This window comes from Girardinichthys multiradiatus, chromosome 7 (assembly GCF_021462225.1).
Source record: "Girardinichthys multiradiatus isolate DD_20200921_A chromosome 7, DD_fGirMul_XY1, whole genome shotgun sequence".
NCBI lineage: Eukaryota > Metazoa > Chordata > Actinopteri > Cyprinodontiformes > Goodeidae > Girardinichthys > Girardinichthys multiradiatus.
In genome coordinates, this window is record NC_061800.1 from 38757577 (window position 1) to 38781357 (window position 23781).

Here is a 23781-nt window from a genome sequence, read left to right on the forward strand (position 1 = left end):
TGAATGATCTGAGGCTGGGGCACTGGGTTTCATAGTGGAGCAACCACTGGTTTGATTAGAAAGCCTCAACACACTTATATTAAGTATGGACACCCGCTACTACACAATCTAACAGACAGACACCACAATGGTGACACATAGTCTACTGATAATCACTGAGGGAGAGCACATCCAATGCTTCGAGATTTAAAAACTACATGTGACCTTCGTCAGGCTCTAAAAGACTACAACTGTCCGAGACGGGAGCCTCAGCGCTGATCTCTGTAATCATTCCTCTGCCTTAATTTAGATTAAAGGAGCTAAAAGTTAGAAACTGTATGAGAGTCGTTCATTTAAGAGTCTTTAGATAGAGTGTGTGATCGCTTCTGGAGACCAAGAACCGAGGCGTCTGACCGCCAACAGGTTGCGGAAGCTCGGACACATGTCGGAAGTCCCCAGACGGAGTTCTGTATCGATCTCTGGAAATGAATGAGGGGCCGGACCGGATGTGGGACCAGCAGCTACCTTCAGCTGGGCTCGGAGGAAATGTGGTGCTTTAACGGACAAACAATAGCGCCCCTCTAAATCCGGTCACCTGAACTCAGTTTCTCAGGAAAAGAAGGAGCAGAAACGCAGCGTTCATTTACAAATGCATTTTACGCCTCCGGAAGGAGCAGAAAGCAGAGAAAAGTGTCGCTAAACCCACTGACTCCGAACTGATTATCCTGCAGGTAAGAGCCGGGGAGCGTTGCTGACTCTGTCTGCTAATGTCAGCAGCTATCTAGCTTAGCTTAGTTCCACTTTCCAATTTAAACACAACGTAGTCAGTTTGGGGAAAAATAGTATTTATTACCATCGGAGCTGTCATATAAAACGATTTAATCTTCAGTTCTCTCAGACATTTTATTTTCGTTGCGACACAAATTTAGCTAACTTAGCATGCTAGCATTTACCATTAGCAGCAGCTTCTCATGAGTTGCAGCAATTTTATGTTGCCGTGTTTTGCTGCCAGATTTCATCCTACATGATGACGACAATCTGGCAGTGCATTTATAAGAACATTAATCGAGAATAATGTGCATTTATAAGAACATTAATTGAGAATAATGTGCATTTATAAGAACATTAATCGAGAATAGTCTGTGTTTTCAGGTTTTAAGTTTGTTGGTTGCCTAGTTATTTACTCAAACCACAATAAGCCATGTGTGTAAATAAGATAAGCCTCGTCAGTGCTGCCCAGTTTATCAAGCCTGCCGTGCCGCAGCGTTGCATTCAGAACCACATGCTGTAAAGCTGGAGCTGCACACAGTTCAGTTAGTCATAAATATCAAAGTGACCTATGTTTATGCACTCACACCCGCCCAAAGGTAACTTGAGTTTATTTCATTCTGTCTCCCGACTGAAGTGCAGAGTTCAGTCTTGGAAAGTCATCGTTTAAGAAATGACGGGCAGGGGCGCCACCATGAATGTTGGGCCCCATGACCCCCCCCCCCCGCCATGCGCAGCTGCAATTTACTGCTGGTGAATTGTCCATGCAACAGCCTCCATACAGTATGCAATTCACTGTTTGAAGCAAGATTAAAAGCAGACTAAAAAGGTAGGATACTCGCTGTTTCCAACCTCTCAGTCCAGACAGGAGGCTGTTTTTTTTATTCTTCTTATTTTTTGATCACTGTTTGAATTTCTGTTATTGATAAATATTTCAGTTTTGTTGTCTAATGGTAAAAAGAGCAAAAGAGAGAAATCCCCATAGACTTCCTGCAATGATGCTAACTGGCATGCCATTGAACATAGAGTTGCTCTGCTTTCAGTCAGGGGCCCTTGGAGTTGTTCTAACCCCCCCTATACGGCGCCACTGATGACTGGTATCATTTTGTTGCTAAAATGCGAGGTTGTGGCTTGTAGCAGAGTCCAGTATGATGTCCTATGTAGTTTAGCTTTTTAAAGTAAGTTATTGTTTCGTTGCATTTTAGTCTCTTTTTAAAAAGAACTTGCACCAGAAAGAAACCATGGCAACACCACGATTTTAGATGGGGAAGTACACTTGTTCCTCTCAGCTTTTGTTGAACTCTTTGTTTTGCATATGCACTAGGTCAACTGTATATTGCATTTTTAAATGCTGACCGTTAACATTATTGCTTTTTGCATGAAAAAATGCTTGTGATCCCTTATGGTGAATACACACATTATAAAGATAAAGTACATGCTGCACGCAGATGATGCAAATATGCAGGAGGGCTGCAGCATGATATTAGAAAATAATGCAATTGCACCATCATTGTGGAATATTGCAATTTCATCACTGGTGGCAAATAACTATGGCTACATAATATATTAAAATACACTCACTTGCCATGTTATTAAATACACTCTGCTAGTACAGGACTGAAGCCTTTTTTGCTCTTTGAACTACCTTAAATTCTTCAAAGCCCAGATTCAACAAAGTTCCAGAAACCTCCCTCAGAGTTTTTTGTTTTTATTGACATCATGGAGTAGCTGCAGATTTGTCGACTTTATATCCAACGATACAAATTTCCTGTTCCACCACATCCTAAAAGCACTCTTTTTGGATTGAGATTTGATGACTGGTGGCCTTTGGAATACAATGAATCATGTTCAATAAACCAGTTTGAGATGGTTTGAAGTTTTAGTTCACTGTCGTGCTAAAAGTAGTCATAAGAAGATGGGTCATTTTCTGTTTTTCAGATTATTATCTGTAAGTCTGGGAGATGTGTGTGTGAAAACCCCAGTAGATAAGCATATTCTCAATTATTCAAGCCAGCAGGTCTGGCACCAGCAACCATGCATGGTTCAGCTTCAATAAATCCCCATGTACTGAATAGACATACAGTACATGTTTTCTCCTATGTGTTATAGTCCATCTCAGTGTTTGAATTCAATATCTGTAGGCTATTGTCTTCCCAGTCACAATGTGCTTTTTGAATGCTTACATGATATTCATCTTTTAGGAAGAAGTCTAGATGCCCAAACCTGACTCATATTATACTGCCTAAGAAGTCACAGAGTTGATGCTTAAGGAGCTTCTGGTTGTAATTTTATTGTGAAAGGTCGCAATACAATGTTCGTCCTCTTCCTTCTCTGTCTTTTCCATCTCAAAGTCGCACTGCTCTCCATGAGCTTTATTATCTTGGTTATTAAAATCTGTATCAGGTGTGTGGATCAAGGCCAGTGAAAATCGGTTTCATGTCCAAACACATCTTATTGGCATGCAGAGTGTAAATGAATGGCACTTAAAAACTTTATAGCATGCCAAATATTGTATCCAAGCAGACTGTTCGCAAATAGGCTTGAGGCTTTAAACTGCTTTGTGCGCTCACATTTTTCTTTTTCTCTTCAAATGCTTTTCATGTTCAGTCTTGTTTAATTGCGCCTTTTAACATCCAATAACTAGTTTTTTTTTTGCCAAAGTCAAAGTGTGGAAAGACATTCACAGTTCATGTGCAGGTAAAGTCAAGGCTCCTGCTTGAAGGGAGTCTACTCCCAGAAGTACTCGTACTCGTCGTCTACCACTTATCCGGGACCGGGTCGCGGGGGCAGCAGACTCAGCAGAGACGCCCAGACATCCCTCTCCCCAGACACCTCCTCCAGCTCCTCCAGGGGGAGCCCAAGGCGTTCCCAGGCCAGCCGAGAGACATTGTCCCTCCAACGTGTCCCGGGGCGTCCCCTGGGCCTCCTCCCAGTAGGACGTGCCTCCCGAGGAAGGCGTCCAGGAGGCATCCGGTATAGATGCCCGAGCCACCTCAACTGGCTCCTCTCGATGTGGAGGAGCAGTGGCTCTACTCCGAGCTCCTCACCCTATCTCTATGGGAGTGCCATGTCACCCTACGGAGGAAGCTCATTTCAGCCGCTTGTATCCGGGATGTTGTTCTTTCGGTCATGACCCAAAGTTCATGGCCATAGGTGAGGATAGGAACATAGACCGACCGGTAAACCGAGAGCTTTGCTTTTCGGCTCAGCTCTCTCTTCACCACAACGGACCGGCACAGTGCCCCCATTACCGCAGCAGCCGCACCGATCCGTCTGTCGATCTCCTGCTCCATTCTTCCCCCACTCGTGAACAAGACCCTGAGATACTCCTCCACTTGAGGCAGGAACTCCCCTCCAACCTGAAGAGGACAAGCCACCCTTTTCCGGTCGAGTACCATGGCCTCGGACTTGGAGGAGCTGATTTTCATCCCAGCCGCTTCACCCTCGGCTGCGAACCGCCCCAGTGCATGCTATAGGTCTTGGCTAGAGGGGGCCAGCAAGACCACGTCATCTGCAAAAAGAAGAGACGAAATCCACTGGTCCCCAAACCAGAGACCCTCCGGCGCTTGGCTGCGTCTAGAAATCCTGTCCATAAAAGTTATGAACAGGACCGGTGACAAAGGGCAGCTCTGCCGGAGTCCAACATGCACCAGGAACAGGTCCGACTTAGTGCCGGCAATGCGGACCAAACTCCTGCTCACTCCTGCTCCGCTCGTACAAGGACCGGATGGCCCCTAATAAAGGGCCCCTGATTCCATACTCCTGGAGCACCCCCCACAGGGCATCACAAGGGACACAGTCGAATGCCTTCTCCAGGTCCACAAAACACATGTGAACCGGTTGGGCAAACTCCCATGAACCCTCGAGCACCCTTTAGAGGGTATAGAGCTGGTCCAGTGTTCCATGGCCGGGACAAAAACCACACTGCTCCTCCTGAAGCCGAGGTTCGACTATCGGCCGGACTCTCCTCTCCAATACACTGGCGTAGGCCTTACCAGGGAGGCTGAGGAGTGTGTTCCCCCTGTAGTTGGAACACACCTTCTTATGAAGGGGGACCACCACCCCGGTCTGCCAGTCCAGAGGCACTGTCCCCGACCGCCACGCAATGTTGAAGAGGCGTGTCAACCATGACAGCCCAACAACATCCAGAGATTTGAGGTACTCAGGGCGGATCTCATCCACCCCCGAAGCCTTGCCACCGCGGAGCTTTTTAACCACCTCGGTGACTTCAGCCTGGGTGATGAAAGAGTCCAACCCTGAGTCCCCAGCCTCTGTTTCCACCACGGAAACGGAGGAGGTCCTCGAAGTACAGGTCCTTCTCAAAATATTAGCATATTGTGATAAAGTTCATTATTTTCCATAATGTCATGATGAAAATTTAACATTCATATATTTTAGATTCATTGCACACTAACTGAAATATTTCAGGTCTTCTATTGTCTTAATACGGATGATTTTGGCATACAGCTCATGAAAACCCAAAATTCCTATCTCACAAAATTAGCATATCATTAAAAGGGTCTCTAAACGAGCTATGAACCTAATCATCTGAATCAACGAGTTAACTCTAAACACCTGCAAAAGATTCCTGAGGCCTTTAAAACTCCCAGCCTGGTTCATCACTCAAAACCCCAATCATGGGTAAGACTGACGACCTGACTGCTGTCCAGAAGGCCACTATTGACACCCTCAAGCAAGAGGGTAAGACACAGAAAGAAATTTCTGAACGAATAGGCTGTTCCCAGAGTGCTGTATCAAGGCACCTCAGTGGGAAGTCTGTGGGAAGGAAAAAGTGTGGCAGAAAACGCTGCACAACGACAAAAGGTGACTGGACTCTGAGGAAGATTGTGGAGAAGGGCCGATTCCAGACCTTGGGGGACCTGCGGAAGCAGTGGACTGAGTCTGGAGTAGAAACATCCAGAGCCACCGTGCACAGGCGTGTGCAGGAAATGGGCTACAGGTGCCGCATTCCCCAGACCTGGGCTACAGAGAAGCAGCACTGGACTGTTGCTCAGTGGTCCAAAGTACTTTTTTCGGATGAAAGCAAATTCTGCATGTCATTCGGAAATCAAGGTGCCAGAGTCTGGAGGAAGACTGGGGAGAAGGAAATGCCAAAATGCCAGAAGTCCAGTGTCAAGTACCCACAGTCAGTGATGGTCTGGGGTGCCGTGTCAGCTGCTGGTGTTGGTCCACTGTGTTTTATCAAGGGCAGGGTTAATGCAGCTAGCTATCAGGAGATTTTGGAGCACTTCATGCTTCCATCTGCTGAAAAGCTTTATGGAGATGAAGATTTCACTTTTCAGCACGACCTGGCACCTGCTCACAGTGCCAAAACCACTGGTAAATGGTTTACTGACCATGGTATCACTGTGCTCAATTGGCCTGCCAACTCTCCTGACCTGAACCCCATAGAGAATCTGTGGGATATTGTGAAGAGAACGTTGAAAGACTCAAGACCCAACACTCTGGATGAGCTAAAGGCCGCTATCGAAGCATCCTGGGCCTCCATAAGACCTCAGCAGTGCCACAGGCTGATTGCCTCCATGCCACGCCGCATTGAAGCAGTCATTTTTGCCAAAGGATTCCCGACCAAGTATTGAGTGCATAACTGTACATGATTATTTGAAGGTTGACGTTTTTTGTATTAAAAACACTTTTCTTTTATTGGTCGGATGAAATATGCTAATTTTGTGAGATAGGAATTTTGGGTTTTCACGAGCTGTATGCCAAAATCATCCGTATTAAGACAATAAAAGACCTGAAATATTTCAGTTAGTGTGCAATGAATCTAAAATATATGAATGTTAAATTTTCATCATGACATTATGGAAAATAATGAACTTTATCACAATATGCTAATATTTTGAGAAGGACCTGTACTCCTTCCACTGCCCGATAATGTCCTCAATCGAGGTCAGCAGCCTCCCACCCCTACTATAAACAGTGTTGGCGAAGCACTACTTCCCCCTCCCGAGGCGCTGGACGGTTTGCCAGAATCGCTTCGAGGCCAACCGGTAGTCCTTCTACATGGCCTCACCGAACTCCTCCCAGGCCCGGGTTTTTGACTCTGCCGCAGCCTGGGCCGCAGCACGCTTGGCCTCACCGTACCCGTCAGCCGCCTCAGGAGTCCCACAAGCCAACCACAGCCGATAGGACTCCTTCTTCAGCTTGACAGCATCCCTTACTGCCGGTGTCCACCACCGGGTTCTGGGATTGCCGCTGCGACAGGCACCACAGACCTTACGGCCGCAGCTACAGGCAGCAGCATCAACAATAGATGCGGAGAACATGGTCCACTCGGACTCTATGTCTCCAACATCCCCCGGAATCTAGTCAAAGCTCTCCCGGAGGTGGGAGTTGAATACATCCCTGGCCGTGTCACTGTCATTTCCCACATGGGCGTTGAAGTCCCCCAGCAGAATAATGGAGTCCCCGGGAGGGGCACTATCCAGCACCCCCGACAGGGACACCAAGAAGGGCTCCTTCCCCCCCAGCGAGGTGACATTCCACGTCCCTAGAGCCAGTCTAAGCATCCGGGGATCGGGCCGCTGAGGTCTCCACCTTCGTCCACCACCTTCGTCCACCACCCAATCCTCTTTGCACCGGTCCCTCACGGTTCCCCCTGCAGGTGGTGGGCCCACTGGGGGATGGCCTCGCGTCTCTCGTTTGGGCTTGGCCCGACCGGGTCCCGCGAGGAGCGACCCGGCCACCAGGCGCTCTGCAGCGAGTCCCGACCCCAGGCCTGGCTCCAGGGTGGGACCCCGGCTCCGCCGTACCTGGCGACGTCACGTGCCTCGATATTTTCGTCCTCATGAAGGATTCTTGAACCGCTCTTTGTCTGACCCATCACCTAGAGCCTGTTTGCCATTGGAGACCCTACCAGGGGCATTTAAGCCCCAGAAAACACAGCCTCTAGGATCATTTGAGCACTCAAACCCCTCCACCACGTTAAGGTGGCAGTTCAAGGAGGGGAACAAACACTCCCAGAAGTGTTTGTGCAAAGTTCAGTTGCATGCAGACACGTAATATATTGATCTCTATTGATCTCCCTTATCCTCCTAGTAAGCACAGTGTTGTCCTGTAGGACTTTGAGATACATTGATAAGACCTTATCTGAGAGACAGACCTTCAGAACTCATCCATTAATGTGGTCGGTAATTGCCGTATTATTCCGCTCTAAGAGATGGTGAGTAAAGAACAATGACTTTAGTCATTCGTGCTCCAGGAGTAATTTCACCCGTTTAGTCTCTTCCACTTCCCAACAACAAAAACGATGCACCTAGAGATCCTTGAGTCTTATCAGTCACTGCCTTCTTGTTAGCATGACCACATGCGCACAAAAAGCTGAGACAGCATTGAAGGGTTTATAATCACGTTTTAGGATTGCAGGGCTGTATAGCTTGAATACATTGTTTGTTAGGCTTGTCTTTCCTGGAATAAACCAATTTCAAATTAGTAGGATGCAAAAGTTGAATAGACGGCAAGATTTGTTTCCCACTTTATTAAATTTGACATAAGATAATTTAAATGTGTCTAGATCTTATATTGGTTGTTTGTCAGCTTTGTTATGGCTTGCCATTTTTAGTTTTTTGTGTGCATTGGTTATTTTCATACATCCAGGCTTCATTTGCATGTGTAAAATGTCTGGAATATATTGGGAGAAAAAGAAAACTGAGAGCATAAAATGGTGGAATTTTAAACGAGGAGAAACCTTGAGTTGTACTTTCTACACGTGGTGTTTTTTATTTATATTTACATAAGGTGCTTTAACATTGCCACATCACACTGTGATTTTACCATCTCACCCGTCTATCAGAAATAAAAAGGGCCAATTTCTCTAAAGATCCTCAATCCTGGTCCTCAAAGCCCAGATTTCCTTCATATTTAAGGTCTCTGCTCCAGCACACCTGATTGAACGGATTGGATCACCTCCTCTGCATGCCATCAAGCCCTGCAGAAGCCTGGTACTGGCCCATTCATTTAAGTTAGGTGTGTGGCAGCAGGGAACACCTAAAACATGAAGGACAATGGGTCCTGAGGACCAGGATTGAGAACTATTGCTCTAGACGTTTTTACATTCTGGTTGAACAGAAGACGTGGCTTTTTAACTGTGACTGGTCAAAATTGGGTTTTTTCAAATTTTTTACAAACATGAAGAATAAATAAAGGGAGTGAAGATAAAATGACGATTAAAAATAGGTACAATCCATTCCTAATCTGACAAGACCAAGGGTTATGGCCCAAATATTAATCAAGCAGTTTCACTGGATTTTTATCTTGTTCTCAAATGTTCAGACTGGTGTAACTGCAAAAAATATAAATAATAAATATAAGATAAGCCTTGTATAATATAAAATCTCTGGCTGCTGTTTTTCTACTCAGCAACAGCAACATTAGGCTGTACTGTACGTGGAACCTTAAAGTACACAGCGGTGTGCCTCAAGGTGGTTTGAATTCAGGGCAATGTACTAATGCTATGTGAAGAGCTGTGAAACATGAACACAATTCACTCTCCAATGATCACAATGTATTTTTATCTCCTTCTGGCTTCTGTGCCTGGTGGTGTCAGAACTGTTCTGTGACCTTCAACAGTTTCCTGCTTGGACGCAGGACAATTTGTGCCTGTTGGCTTACCAGAACCATGGGAACTTGTCTGAAGGAACCCAGAGGGTTTTGTCTAAAGGAGTGGTGATGTTCTGCTGTGCGTCATTTTCCTACTAATGCCGCTGTTAAAAATACAAGGGTGATTTGGAAACTGTTATTTGATTCTCATTAACAATGCCTTTCAAAATTATTCCAATTCCTTGAACTTTATTTTACATTTTGCTGAATTACAAACTTGAGCACCCAAGAAATTTGGGGGATATTTTGTGATAGACCAATACAAAGTAGTATGTAGTTGTAGATGGAAAATAGAACACGGTTTTCACTTTGTTTTTTTTTTGTTTTTCAGGGAAAACTGAAAAGTGCGTCGTGCCTTTTGTATTCAGCTGCTTTTTCTCTGATTCCCTTAAATAATATCAAGTGCAACCAAATGCATGCAAAACCCACCCAATTAGTGAATACAGTCCAATTTTATCTTTATTTATTTATTTATAAATACTCCCGTTCTGTAAAGGCCTCAGAGGTTTGGGTTTAGGTTATAATAAAAAAAAATCTCACAGAGCAACGTTCTTCCCATCATCTGGAAATACGAGTCTGGATTAACTATAAACCTAGCAAGACGTGCGCCCCCCTAAACTGATAGGCTGGGTTTGGTGGCAAGTCCATTATTTTTTAAACCAAACATCCAACAAAAAAGATGAAAGAGCTCTGGTGCACTGTTGGCATATTTCACAGGCAGGCAAAAGAAATCTAATCTCCAAAACTGAAAGCTGCATGTTATGGTTGATTTATCCATTTTGACAAGCAATAAACTAAGATCCATTCTCTGTTGTGTCCTGCTGCTCTGATAAAAATCATAAGCCCATCACAGTGCATGCTGGTCCCATAGCTGTTCGTTTACTTATCATCAACCTGCAAATAATCCTTGTAAATAACTGAAAAATATAAAGCACTGCAATAACTAATTTTAACAAAATTGAAAGTAATAAAATGTGAAAGAATAAATGGCGCATTGAGACGAGCAGCCAAGAGGAGTTGCACAGCTCAGGTGGAGGGATCTTAAGACAAGATACCCATTAGCTTTGCATTCAGGTTTTTATTTAAATAAAATCATTGTAATGTGGAAAATGTGGAGCAGTTCAAGCAGTATGAAAACCTTTGCAAGGCGGTGTTAACTCTAGCAGGTAGAAAGCACAGTTTAGCAACATGGACAGAGTTGTATTACAACACACCTAGTCATCCGTTGGAATTCATTATTTAAGATCCTATCTGTAGGTGGCTAACGTCTTGATGTATGAAGAACATCCATGACTGGTTCTTTCACCACAGCAGATGCCATCAGTATCCTGGTAGAGAAGAACTATTGTCTTGTTCCATGTTAATGTTAATGCAATGTGACATATTCAGGGTGCACATAGCCTGCTAATCAGCACTAATCTGATCCAGTGGATTAGAGGATGTGAATCCAAGATTCTGCTTACAGTACATGGGTGGCTCCTTCCTTCCAGAAGTAAACCGTCTTTCCAACTGTCCTCCAAACATTCTTTATTTAGACCATTAATATGCTTTGTACAGTTATTCAGAATGGAAGCGCATTGTTTTTGGTAGTTTTTCTTCTTGCTGTTTATCGGTAATGCTTTACTCGGTGTACAGCTCCTGCAGCCCTGCTGATCAGGCAGTTCCTCAATCAGGTCCTGGGATCTAGCTGTATTCTCCTGGCATCATCATAATCTTCAGTTTTTCCTGCTGTGGGATTATCGTGGTTATGAAGCAGGCCAGCCTGTGACCACCCACTGCTCTCTTCAGGCCTTTACTTTCATATCATTTACTTTGGCTTTGGGTTTGGTGGGAAACAAAGAGCCAAAATGCTGAACCAGAGTGCTGTCGTGATCTTCACTGGGATCTGTGGGGCGATGGTGTTCATGGCCCTGGCCTACTATATCTACTGGTAAGTTCATCAAAGGACAGGTGGTTTACCTTGTGGTAGCAGTATGGAAAGATGTGTCCAGTTTGATTTGTGTATTTTGAAGGACGGTGTGCAACCTCTGAATGCATATATACATTATTTCAAGCAAAATTACGTTTTTTAAAATGAAAGCAGTTCCAAAGTGTCTCACTTTTCCTACGGTTTATATGGCATTTGAAGAACCTGTCTGACAGTAAATGTTGACAAAAATGCAGTGGTCATTTTTTAAGTATAGAGGCTGTATTCAGGTGATGTAGAGCAGGAGCAGCTGTTCAGCCTTAAGCAGCTTTAACCCAGTCCGCATTACGTATCTTTCCTCCAGGCTGAGTGTGCTCACAGGTTCGGCCTGTTGTCATTGTTTCCATCTACATATGCTTACATGGAACCACTGCTACATGTTTTTCTTCACTTATATTTCATCAGCACATCTGTATTTTCCAGATTCTGAATTATTCATTGAGCATTTAAATTAAAAACGATCTAAATAATGTACTGCACACTGAGCCACACAGCTGCAGTTTGCTGAGGATTGTTTGCATGATGTGAGGTTTTGCCTTGATAAGGGTATCTGGTTGTTTTTGTAAAGACACCACAACATTGAAGATATTCTGCAGAAGAAGAGGTGAAAATGGAGTCAATAAGTTTCTCTTGTGGTTTTGGAAGGCAAAGGAGGGGAGCAAACTGGTATGATAAGCGCTTGTTTAGAAAAGAACCGGTTTATTTCTCCATGCTGTTGGCTGATAACAAAAGACAGCTGCATTGCAGAAATGTTGAATGGCAGTTGGATGAAGTTCAGTTAAATTTCACTCTTAAATAAGCTTAAAATCTATTTTTTAATGAATAAAACCTAGTTATTTAACTAACTTAGAGATATGTCCAAGTTCACAGTTAGTGTATTGAATCTTCTGTAGTTGTCGTGTAGGAGCCTACGCTCGGCATAGATGGGATCTGAAAGAAGTATCTGTAGAAATAGAAATGAGAGCAAAGTTCATAATTTCAGCAAATAATTCGTCCAGGGAAACAAGTCTGTCAGCAGCATGACATGAAACATTCAAACAATGACTAACTGTTGAGGGTGAGAGACAATAACTGAGAAGTTTGACTCCTAATTGTAAAACTCTGTAAGTCTTGCAAACCTCAGAGTTCTAATTTTTTTGAATGTATTAATTTTAACAATAAGGCTGCTGCTGTTTGTTTCTGTATGCCTGTACTGCTTAATTTAACTGGGGGTACTAATTTAGTCTATTGCCCCGATACGTAGAACCATTATTATTTTTAGTTCCCACTTGCTTTTCCGGCCTTGCGAAGTCGTGCTGAAAACGTGATGTCAGAAGACTGTCGGCCATTGATTGAGTAGGGTGTGGCGTCACTGGTCACAGCATATTTTAATAACTAAGATTTTCAACTGTTGAATTGTTGTATGCTGAGCTTATTGTGTAAATGACCACTTTAGCAAACTAGCATTAGGTAATGTTAGCTTATCTTTACACGTCCTTTAGCTTGTACCGCTCCATGGCTTCCCCATCTCTTCCGAACATATCCAGAGTGCTTCGTCTTGCCGCCCTCATCTTTCTCCAACTCTTCTTTTACTCCGAGTCTAACAATAGCCACGGGCCAAGCAGCAGGTCCGCCATTGCTGTTCTATTTGTGTCACATATAAATCACATCACATTACTTTGACAGTCCTGCCCACATCAAGATGGTACTCAATTGTAATGGACAATGAATCAAACCGTGTAGAGCAGAACTGACCCGAAATGAAAGGGGCATTAATTGACGGGCTCTGACTGTACACAGCATACTATACCTTTTGGGGTCGCTTTTATCATTATTGCAGTAAATTTCATATAATGTGATGAAATTGTGGTTAAAGCTTTAGGTCAGTATTGGTAATCCATAGCTGGCAGCTTTCATTTATCCTTAACTTGTAGTCACATGATGCAGGGAAACAATAAACTGGGTCCAAAAGGAATTTACTCCCAGATTGTGGTGGTATGCTATTCTCATGGTGTGATAACCTTAAGTAAAAATACTGCACCTTCATGGTATCGTGGTATTTCCAAAACAATTGTTAACATGTGTGCAGCAACAGGCAGGGGAGGGGCAGTGCTAAACTAGCTTATGCTTGAACAGCCTGAGAAAACTCCGGTCTCCTGGGCCCTTTCCTTTGGCAGCTGATGACAAGTACTTTAAAAAGTACTAGTTCCCTGCAACTGGCCTATTGTCAGTCATTTTCTACCACTTCTTCCATAGTGGGTGGCGGGGAAGCTGGTGCCTATTTCCAGCAGTCTGTGGGCGGGGGGCGGGGTACACCCTGGACAGGTCGCCAGTCCCTCGTAGGGAAACTGTTGTATGTTTAGATAAGTAAACCTAATGGTTCTTCTTACATTACCCATTTCCAGCTGCTTCTTCAAGGAAAAGAGTAGATATAATGAGGCCTAGGTTGAAAATGAGGATTTCATTATTTGGCTGAAACTTGTTTCTAGTAACTGTTGTAAAACTTACTGTAGGCGCTGAAGCTAAGTAACACAGGTGTGTGTTTGCATGATGTGTTTAAACAGCCAATGTTTAAGGTTTAATAACTCAATGCTTCAGCCTTACATCCTATTCATTCTTTCTCACTGCCTAAAACCATATATGTCTAACAACCACTGACCTACTTGTTTTTTAAGATTAAATGCACAGTGATTTAACCGTCACGGTCTCAAAGGTCACATCTGTAACATCATGCTGAGACATTTATGCTTGTTAAAACTGATAATCAGCCCTCAGTACGGTAACTAATACTATACTGCATGTTTGAACATGTTTGCATTTACTGGCCCCAAAATCTGACCTAAATTGTGATGAATTTGGATCTGATATGCAGCTTTTTTATTTTTTTTTCCCACAGAGGTTGCTCCATGATGTATTGTGTTGCGGTGTGTGTAAGGCATTGATTGCGCTGGAAAGGATCTCTCCCCTGCCTGCAACAATCTGGCCTTATAACATCCGTTTGGCCTAATATGAAGCTGCCTCTGCTCACAGCGACTGGAAATGTAACTGCAAATGTACATTTAGCGGTTTTCTATTTCATTTTTACCTTTACTTTCAGGTGGAACATTTACAGTAGAGACATTTAAAAGAAATATACTAGTTAATAAGACAGCTTGTTTAGACTGCAGGCAAACAGTTGTGTTGTTATTTTTTTTATTTTGATGTGGTTCTGTTTTAGTTATTCATACAACTGAAGGCCCTACAGAGAAATGTCATGAAGAAGCATGAGGTTTCTGCGAGATCACAGATTAGAAATGTTGGTCGGAACGGCGTTAAAACGGGCTTAACCTACACGGTTATGGGCTTTGCTACAGATGTGGAAGCAGTCCATTTAGGGTTGTTGGTTCTGTAGTCACCTAGTACACAAACTGTAATTGTAGATTTTACACTTTTTCACTTGCTAAAACAAGCTTCCCTTACTATTATTGTGCTTTGGCTGCTTTTCCAAAAACAGGTTTTCAGTCGTGGAGCTTTATGAAATGGATCTGAAGTTCAGGGTGTAAATCATTTAAAGCACTAAAGCTGGTCGTCAAAACCAGAAACAGCCTGGACTCTTCCTCAGGCTGTTGAGGAGCTCTGAACCAGTCACACTCTGACTCGGAGGTTCACCTACTGGAGGAAAACGTACCTCTATGAAGTCCAGACAGACTAGGATGTGGAACACGGTGTCCTCTTGGGCCAATGCTATTAATCATTTACTGGACCATAATGTCCTATTCTTCTTCACCATAATAACCCAGAAGACACATTTTTTATTAATTGGTGTCTAAAAGAAGATAATTCGGGGCTTTGAGATGCTGTGATGACCTCATATAAACCCTGGAGGTATTTATTAACCATTTGAATAAAGGTTTTGAAAGGTAAAATATTAATCGTTGTGCAACAAAACTAACCCTTCATGTTAGGGTTAGGTCGGTATATGATTCTCATGGTAAAAAAAAAAAATTATGGTTTCGCAGTATTAAAGACTGTTTTTTAAAGTCGTATACCATCATTAAGTACTTTTGTATAAAACGGTTTGCTAACTGTAGTTTTAAACCAATGAGACCTTAGTACAGCTGTATCCAAAATATTAGCACCGCGGGTCAAAATCTCCAAGTTGAAAATCCTCACTAGCCTTTTTTCCCAGTTAGAAATCATTTTACTGTGAGTTCTTCCTCCCAGCAGTAAATTAAACATGCAGTATTTTATTGAAACAAAGTAGAAAAGAAAAGAAATATTATAGGTCAGAAAAAGGATCTTATTTGCCTTAAGGGGTGTACAGTTTTCTAACCTTTTGGGTGGGATGGTTTCTATTTTCTTGGTCTAGAAAATGTTTTTAGTCTATTTCCAGAAGAAAAGATGAACATGACAAAAATACAGCAAGGGTCACTTGGAAAACCCTTGCTGTATTTGGCCAGGTTTAATGAAAAAGATGCTGGATGTTTGTGTTTCTACCTACTGATATTAGAATGAAGAAAAATACTGTGCAGTGCACATAACATTTTTTATTTAAGAAGATATAAATTTGTTATCAAAATAATATTTCCCTAAATGTTACTAAATTGTCCATCTGCAGCATTTGCTGGAGGGCCAGATTTGTACCATTCTTCTTGACCTGCGATCGGGGGCTGCAAATACTTATTCCAAGGGCTGCAAATGGTCCCTGGACCACACTTTGGACACCCCTGCCTTGCTAAGAGTGACAGGTGCTCTGTCTCTGGTTTTTGTGTCCGGAGATATTTTCACATGGCTGTATTTCAGACGGCTAACTAGCAGTGTGCAGCAATAGGCGGGGAAGCGGCAGTGGTGCTCAAGTCTACGCTCCATACAGGCAGGGGGAACTTTTTAAAACCTTATTAACTGTGATACCAGTAAGAAACCCATGTGAAATGTTATTAAAAAAGCATATCTCACTGTTCAAAAAGAGTTAGTTCTTTAAGTCTTTTTGACCTGTGACCCACATTGAAAAGGAGGCTATTTTATTGTAAATATGTTTGCATAAATAGCAACGCCTTTAATGTCTTGCGTCCCTCACCATTGACTGGGTTTCTCCTCTGCTGTCTGCTCACAGGTCCGTGGTTTTGGCTGACGGGCCGTGTAAACGCGGCTTGTAAAGGAACTCCACCGTGGTAAGGGCCACGTTTCTGCTCTAAAATGTATTTTTAAAATGTTTGCCTGAAGTTTACTGAAGTTAAGCTAGCCACATCCTCAGGTCAACAGTATTTTAACAGCATCAGTAAGCCTGTAAAATATCCCCGCTGGTTTTGTTTTGCTCCTCGGAGTTCAGTTCTCACCTCTGTGTTCAGGTTGGTCGTAGTGTATAGAGCCCCTCCAGGCTTCTCAGCCATGGCTCTCCTGGCCTACGTGAAGAGCCTGTTCATCCTGCAGCTGCTGATGGGCTTTGTGTTTGTGGTGAGCGGCCTCATCATAAACTTCATTCAGCTCTGCACCTGCATCCTCTGGCCCATCAACAGACAGCTCTACCGTAGAATCAACTGCCGGCTGTCCTACTCTCTGTGGAGTCGTGAGTACTTCATGCTCCTGCTGTGTGCCGCCCAATGTTTGGACTCACTGTAATGTTGTAAAGATCCTTGCAAAAGTATTAACACCCCTTGAGTTTTTTCAGATGTTATGTTACAAGCAAAAACTTCAGCGTAATTTGAGACATTTTCTGACTCCCATTATATGTTTTCGAGACTGAAAACATTAAGTGTTGGTCTCACCTGACCAGAAAACTCTTCTTCCACATGTTTGCTGTGCCCCCCCCCCCCCCACCACCATGACTTTCATTAAACAACAAACCTTTGGTGCCTTTATTCTTGCTACTCTTCCATAAAGGCCAGTGAACAACTAATATTTATCCTCTCAACAGAATCTCCCCTCCTGAGCTTCAGATCTCTGCAGCACCTCCAGTGTCACCATGGCTGCTTCTCTGATTAATGCCCCCCTAGCCCATCACATGCTCAAAGCTTGGGGTATCATTTTATAAACCTAGAAAAATTTGCATTTCCTGCGTAAATGCAGTGTGAATGCTGTAAGCTAAATTTTTTTAGCTGAAAGCATGCAGAAACGAGCTGAAATTGACTGCAGACAATCTGCTAAAAATTTAATGAATTAGAAGAAAACAGAAATGCTAAACTCATGTTGAAAGCTGGCAGAAAGTGGCTAAGGCTGAAAGCAGAATGTCAGCTGAAATCTGACAAATTAGTAGAAATGGCAGAAACAGCAAAGAAATACTGTCTTTTGATCTGTTTTAGCAGGAAACCTATCAGGTATAAAACACCGTAACAAGGTGAAGTAACCTCAAAACTACTTGAAATAGTTGTTGAAATACAAGAACTGACAAAAACATTAAAAAAGCAGGAAAGAGCTGCCCAAAGATGAGCTGAAAAAGCATAGACTGAAGCAAAAATATAGCCTAAGAAGTTGAAGTCAGTGCTAAAATACATAAAAAATACCAGAAATTTCAGAAAAAGAATGAACTAACAACAAATACGCTGAAGATACACAAAAACAAACAAGAAATTGCCTAAAAAACACAAAAGTGTTCTTCAACTAAGAGAGAAGAGAGGAGAAAGAGAAGCTAAAATGCTAACATTAGCATATTGGCTATAACTAACATGGAGGCTGATATTGATTTAAACCATCTACCATGCAAAAAGTAATGTATAAGCTAAAATTAGCTAAAATGCTAATGCTTACTACAGCATATATCCAAAAGTCTATGAAATTGCCATTTAAAATTATTCACTCTTCAGCATTCACACAATAATAATAATAATTAAAGCTGCAAGCAGCATTGTGCGGCCCTCGCAGCCAAGAGCCGCTTGGCCTGTGCAGCCACCACGGGAGCCTAGCACCGCCTCCTCCACACCACCAAGGAATCCGCCGATCAATTCCGCATGTTCCCACTAGGTGGCACTGCGAGCCACCTTTTATACCTTATTTGTGGCAGCCTCCTGCCAGAGGGGAGAGTCTCAAAGAGTCTGTGACCGGGGTGGGAGGGATCAGCCAGAATCTTCCCTGCCCGCTTCAGGGTCCTGGAGGTGTACAGTTCCTGGAGCGACAGTAGACTGCAGCCAATCACCTTCTCAGCAGACCGAATGACACGCTGCAGCCTGCCCTTATCCTTGGCTGTAGCAGCGGCGTACCAGATGGTGATGGAGGAGGTGAGGATGGACTCAATGATGGCTGTGTAGAAGTGCACCATCATAGTCTTTGGCAGGTTGAATTTCTTCTGCTGCCGCAGGAAGAACATCCTCTGCTGGGCTTTCTTGATGAGGGAGCTGATGTTTGGCTCCCACTTGAGATCCTGGGAGATGATGGTTCCCAGGAAGCGGAAAGATTCCACAGTGTCAATTGTGGAGTCACAGAGGGTGATGGGGGAAGGTGGGGCTGGGTTCTGCCTGAAGTCCACAACCATCTCTACTGTCTTTAGAGCGTTGAGCTCAAGGTTGTTCTGGCTGCACCAGTCCAACAGATGGTCCACCTCCCATCTGTACGCAGACTCGTCACCATCAGAGATGAGTCCGATCAGGGTGGTGTCGTCCGCAAACTTCAGAAGCTTGACAGACTGGTGACTGGAGGTGCAGCTGTTGGTGTACAGGGAGAAGAGCAGAGGAGAGAGAACACAGCCTTGGGGGGAACCGGTGCTGATGGTCAGGGAGTCAGAGACGTGCTTCCCCAGCCTCACGCACTGCTTCCTGTCAGACAGGAAGTCAGTGATCCACCTGCAGGTGGAGTCGGGCACACTCAGCTGGGAGAGCTTCTCCTGTAGCAGAACTGGGACGATGGTGTTGAAGGCAGAGCTGAAATCCACAAACAGGATCCTGGCATAGGTTCCTGTGGAGTCCAGGTGCCGGAGGATGAAGTGAAGGGCTAGGTTGACTGCATCATCTACAGACCTGTTGGCTCTGTAGGCAAACTGCAGGGGGTCCAGGAGGGGGTCGGTGATGTCTTTTAGGTGTGAGAGCACAAGGCGCTCAAAGGACTTCATCACCACAGAGGTTAGGGCGACAAGTCTGAAGTCATTAAGCCCTGTGGTCCTTGGCTTCTTGGGAACAGGGACGATGGTGGAGGACTTGAAGCAGGCTGGCACATGACATGTCTCCAGTGAGGTGTTAAAAATGTCTGTGAAGACTGGAGACAGCTGATCAGCGCAGTGCTTCAGGCTGGCTGGTGAGACAGAATCCGGACCAGCAGCTTTCCGGGGGTTCTGTCTCCTGAAGAGTTTGTTGACGTCCCTCTCCTGGATGGAAAGAGCCGTCCTCGGCGTGGGTAGGGGGCTGGTGGGGGGGACCTTCAGGGTGGGGGTTGGAGGTGCCAAGGCCCCTCTTGAGGTGGGGGTGATGGATTGTGGCTGCAGCGGTTGGGGGGCGTCGTGGGGGATGGTTGCAGGACTGTCCCTTTGTCTTTCAAAGCGGCAGTAGAACTCGTTAAGGTCGTTGGCGAGGCGTCGGTCGTTGATGGAGTGGGGGGCTTTCGGCTTGTAGTTGGTGATTTGCTTGAGCCCTTTCCAGACAGACGCAGAGTCGTTGGCTGAGAACTGGTTTTGGAGCTTCTCAGAGTACAGTCGTTTGGCCTCTTTCACTGCCTTGCCAAACTTGTACTTTGCCTCTCTGTATATGTCTTTGTCCCCACTCCTGAAGGCCTCTTCCTTATCCAGTCTTAACCTTCTGAGTTTAGCTGTGAACCAGGATTTGTCGTTGTTGTAACTCACCCTGGTGCATGATGGTACACAGCTGTCCTCACAGAAGCTGATGTAGGAAGTCACAGCCTCTGTGTACTTGTCCAGACTGTTGGTAGTAGTCCTGAACACATCCCAGTCTGTACAGCCTAAACACGCCTGGAGATTCTCCACAGCCTCACTGCTCCACTTCTTTGTCGTCCTCACAACAGGTTTGCAGAGCTTTAGTTTCTGCCTGTATGCAGGAATCAGGTGGACCATGAGGTGGTCGGATTGGCCCAGTGCAGCACGTGGGACGGCGTGATAAGCGTCTCTGATGGTGGTGTAACAGTGATCCAGAATGTTGTCCTCTCTGGTCGGACATTTAATAAACTGTCTATATTTGGTGAGTTCGTGGGTGAGATTACCTTTGTTAAAGTCACCAACGACGATTACTAAGGAGTCCGGGTTGGTCCGCTCCACACTCAGTATCTGGTCGGCGAGCATGCGCTGTGCGACCTGCACGTTAGCTTGCGGCGGGATGTAAACACCGACCAGGATGAACGAAGCGAACTCACGGGGGGGAATAGAAAGACTTACAGTTTATGATGAAGGCTTCCAGGTCTGGAGAACAGTGCTGCTGAATCACTGTCACGTCGTTGCACCAACCACTGTTGAGGTAGTAACAGATTCCTCCACCTTTCGCTTTGTCGGAGAGTTCCGTGTCTCTGTCCGCTCTGTAGAGCTGGAATCCTGCCAGCTGCAGCGCAGAGTCCGGTATTAATCCACACAGCCACGTCTCCGTGAAGCACAAAACTGCCGATGGATAAAAGTCCCTGTTTTTCCCCAACAGCAGTTGTAGTTCCTCAATTTTGTTGGGAAGTGAGCGCACGTTAGAGAGAAATATTACAGGTAACGGTGTTCGTAGTCCACGCTGGCGAAGACGTACCAGCACCCCAGCCCGTTTCCCTCTCTTCCGGCGTTTCACCGCGTGAACAAAGGTGAGCGCACCTTTGACCAGAATGTCCAAAAATTCCAGAGCAGTAGGCAGAAAAGTGGGAAATAACTCCTCTGGTGTAGTAGCCCTGATGTTCATGAGTTCTTCTCTGGTGAGAGAGCTCCGGGTACCATCACAGAAGACCGTTTTAAAGCAAAAAACAAAACAAAACCATGCGCACCAACACGCCGAGGCGACCATCTGCGGCACCATCTTGGATCAGGAAGCTAGAGCTCTTGAAGTGTCGTAGGGGGCGACGTTGAGGCAAATTCATATGTAATCTAATAGAGCTGTTTAGGGGTTGACAAATATCAACCATATACAGTTTGGAGTTTATCGGCCCATGCATGTGTAATTTAGAGGCAAACGTATCGCCATGGCGTCACATCAGACTTCGCCACGCAGCCATGGCCACACCCTCCTGCCAAACCTGTCAGTACTGGAGATGAAGTTAGACCATCGTGTTATCTGTCTTTGGAGACAATTTCATGTTGATTAGTTGAAGGAGATCAAATATGGCCCACACTAAGTGAAACATGACACTTCCTGTTCTGAGGGGGCGGGGCTTCGATGATGTCAGCATATGATCAGTGAATATTGTTCAGGCCAGAGGTAGATCAATCCCAGAAGGTTTCATGTCTCTGTGACTTTCTTTGTAGAAACTATAAGAGTTTCGTGTTTCTTGGCAAGAAGTCAGATTTTAAGGCTTAGCCACGCCCACATACTTTCATGTAGCAAAAAGCTTTTGATAACTTTTGATCCCCAGTGCCTTAAGACCATACTCATTGATTTCGATTTCTGTAAGTCAAAAGCTGTAGGAGGAGTTCACTCAGATTCGACGTGTGTAAATGAGACAAAATGGCGGGTTTGATCCAAAATGGCCGACTTCCTGTGGGGTTTGGACAATGGGTCCAAGAGACTTTTTTGTAGGTCCTGAGAAGTTACATAAGTGTACTGAATTTCATACACCTCGGACGCAGCATGGCTTGGGGCTGGTTGTTTTAGTGATCCTAGAGGGCGCTGTGGAGCAATTAGGCCACGCCCACCAAATGTTTCACAGGAAATCTTTAGGGTGCTGCACCAGTATCAATCATATTGAGTTTGGTGGCGATCGGCTTAGATATGTGGAAATCAGAGGCAAACGTAAGGCCGTGGCGTTACGTCTGTCCTTGCCACGCCGCCATGGCCACACCCTCCCGCCTAAAGTGTCTGTGTTCCAAACCAACTTAGACCATGTTGTTATCTGTCAGTGGGGACAGTTTCGTGTTGATTAGTTAACGGGGGTCAAATTTGGACCTTTCACAGTAAAACGTGACACTTCCTGTTCTGAGGGGGCAGGGCTTAGATGATGGCAGGATGTGACCATTGAATATTGTTCAGGGCCAGATGTGGATCAATACCAGAATATTTTGTGTGTCTGCGACTTTCCTAGTAAGAGCTATAACAATTTCAATTTTTTTTGGCAAGTCATCAAACTTTGAGGCCTGGCTCCGCCCCCTCAGCATGCTCAAAAAGTCACAATTTTGATAGCTTTAGATCCCCCATCCCTTCTGTGCAAACTGACCAAATTTGAAGGCAATCAATCAAAATCTCTAGGAGGAGTTCGATCAAATGCGGACGCTATAAACGGCAAAAATGGGGTCAAAATCCAAACTTCAATCCAAGATGTCCGACTTCCTGTTTGTTGTAAGACGTGGGTGCAAGAGAGTTTTGGGTAGTTCTCAGGGAGTTCTACAAGTGTACCAAATGTCATAACTGTACGATAAAGTAAGGTCAATGCGGAGGCTTTATTGAAAATTTCAGGGGGGCGCTGTTGAGCCATTTTTATTGCGACTTTTGTGAAACCCTTAAAATACGTAAATTTTACACACGACTGATGGCTCCGCCAAATTTGCTGACTTTTTGAATATGTTAATGCCACGAAAAAGGCAATTCATTTGTCGCCAGAATAATAATAAGAAACGGAGCGATTACAATAGGCCTTCGCAGCGCTTTGCTGCTTGGGCCTAATAAACTAGAACATTTCTGAAGAAATTTAGACGGGGCCTGCCTCTTGGTGCGTGCTTCTCGGACCAGAGCAAAAGGTTGTGGGGCTGAGGTACAGAACCAAAGCAACAGAACGTTGTGCATCATGACTGAGGGTAGAAGGTTAAGATGTCTATCTAGACCTGTTCTTGTTTCACCAGTAATCATGCGTCCTTGCATTGCTTTGGCAATCACCAATAAATAAAGAGTCCAGTTTACAGATGTGTAGTAATAGTTGCCACCAGGAAATGGCATGGGAGTCAGGCCACTTCATTGCTATGACAGGCCCCAACTAAGGAATGTTGAGACGTTTATTTTGTAGGGTGTGTCTAGGTGTTGTTTTGAAAGTCCAACATGGTTGTCCTTTCAGGTCTGGCGTACTTCCACTAGATACAAAGAACCTGCTTGCTATTCTAAAATCATTATGTATGATATTATCAGCTTAAAAAATCTATACAAACTATGGAACGCTGAGGCTTTTATTTTGAAAGTTTCAGTAAGCCTTATTTCAAAGGACTAGCATAGTCCCATTTCCAACACTGGGTGAACTCCAACAGTAGTGTGAAGCCCAGTCCTCCAATTATCTATAGTTTAAAATGCAATGGTTTTTATTTTGTAGAGCATGTTTTGTCTTATTTTGAAAATCCAGCATGGTTGTCCTTTCAAGTTCGGGTTACTTTCATTAGTTACATAGAACCTGCTTGCTATTCTAAAATCATTATGTATGCTATTATCAGATTAAATAATCACTAGTAACTA

General features: G+C 44.3%; 1 protein-coding gene across 4 annotated transcripts in view; it reads left to right on the plus strand.

The window, feature by feature from the left end:
• The first annotated feature begins 385 nt into the window (after positions 1 to 385).
• The window catches only part of agpat3 (1-acylglycerol-3-phosphate O-acyltransferase 3), a 32213-nt gene continuing 8817 nt past the window's right edge, over positions 386 to 23781 (plus strand). The window contains exons 1-3 of one of the 4 annotated variants that reach the window (XM_047370685.1): positions 386 to 710; positions 16407 to 16464; positions 16642 to 16859. In XM_047370685.1, coding sequence (XP_047226641.1) covers positions 16682 to 16859 — 178 coding nt within the window. In that variant the 5' untranslated portion in view covers positions 386 to 710; positions 16407 to 16464; positions 16642 to 16681. Of the gene's footprint in view, positions 711 to 1527; positions 1577 to 10884; positions 11300 to 16406; positions 16465 to 16641; positions 16860 to 23781 lie in introns of those variants that run through there. The other 3 variants (XM_047370688.1, XM_047370687.1, XM_047370686.1) reach the window with 3 other exon arrangements.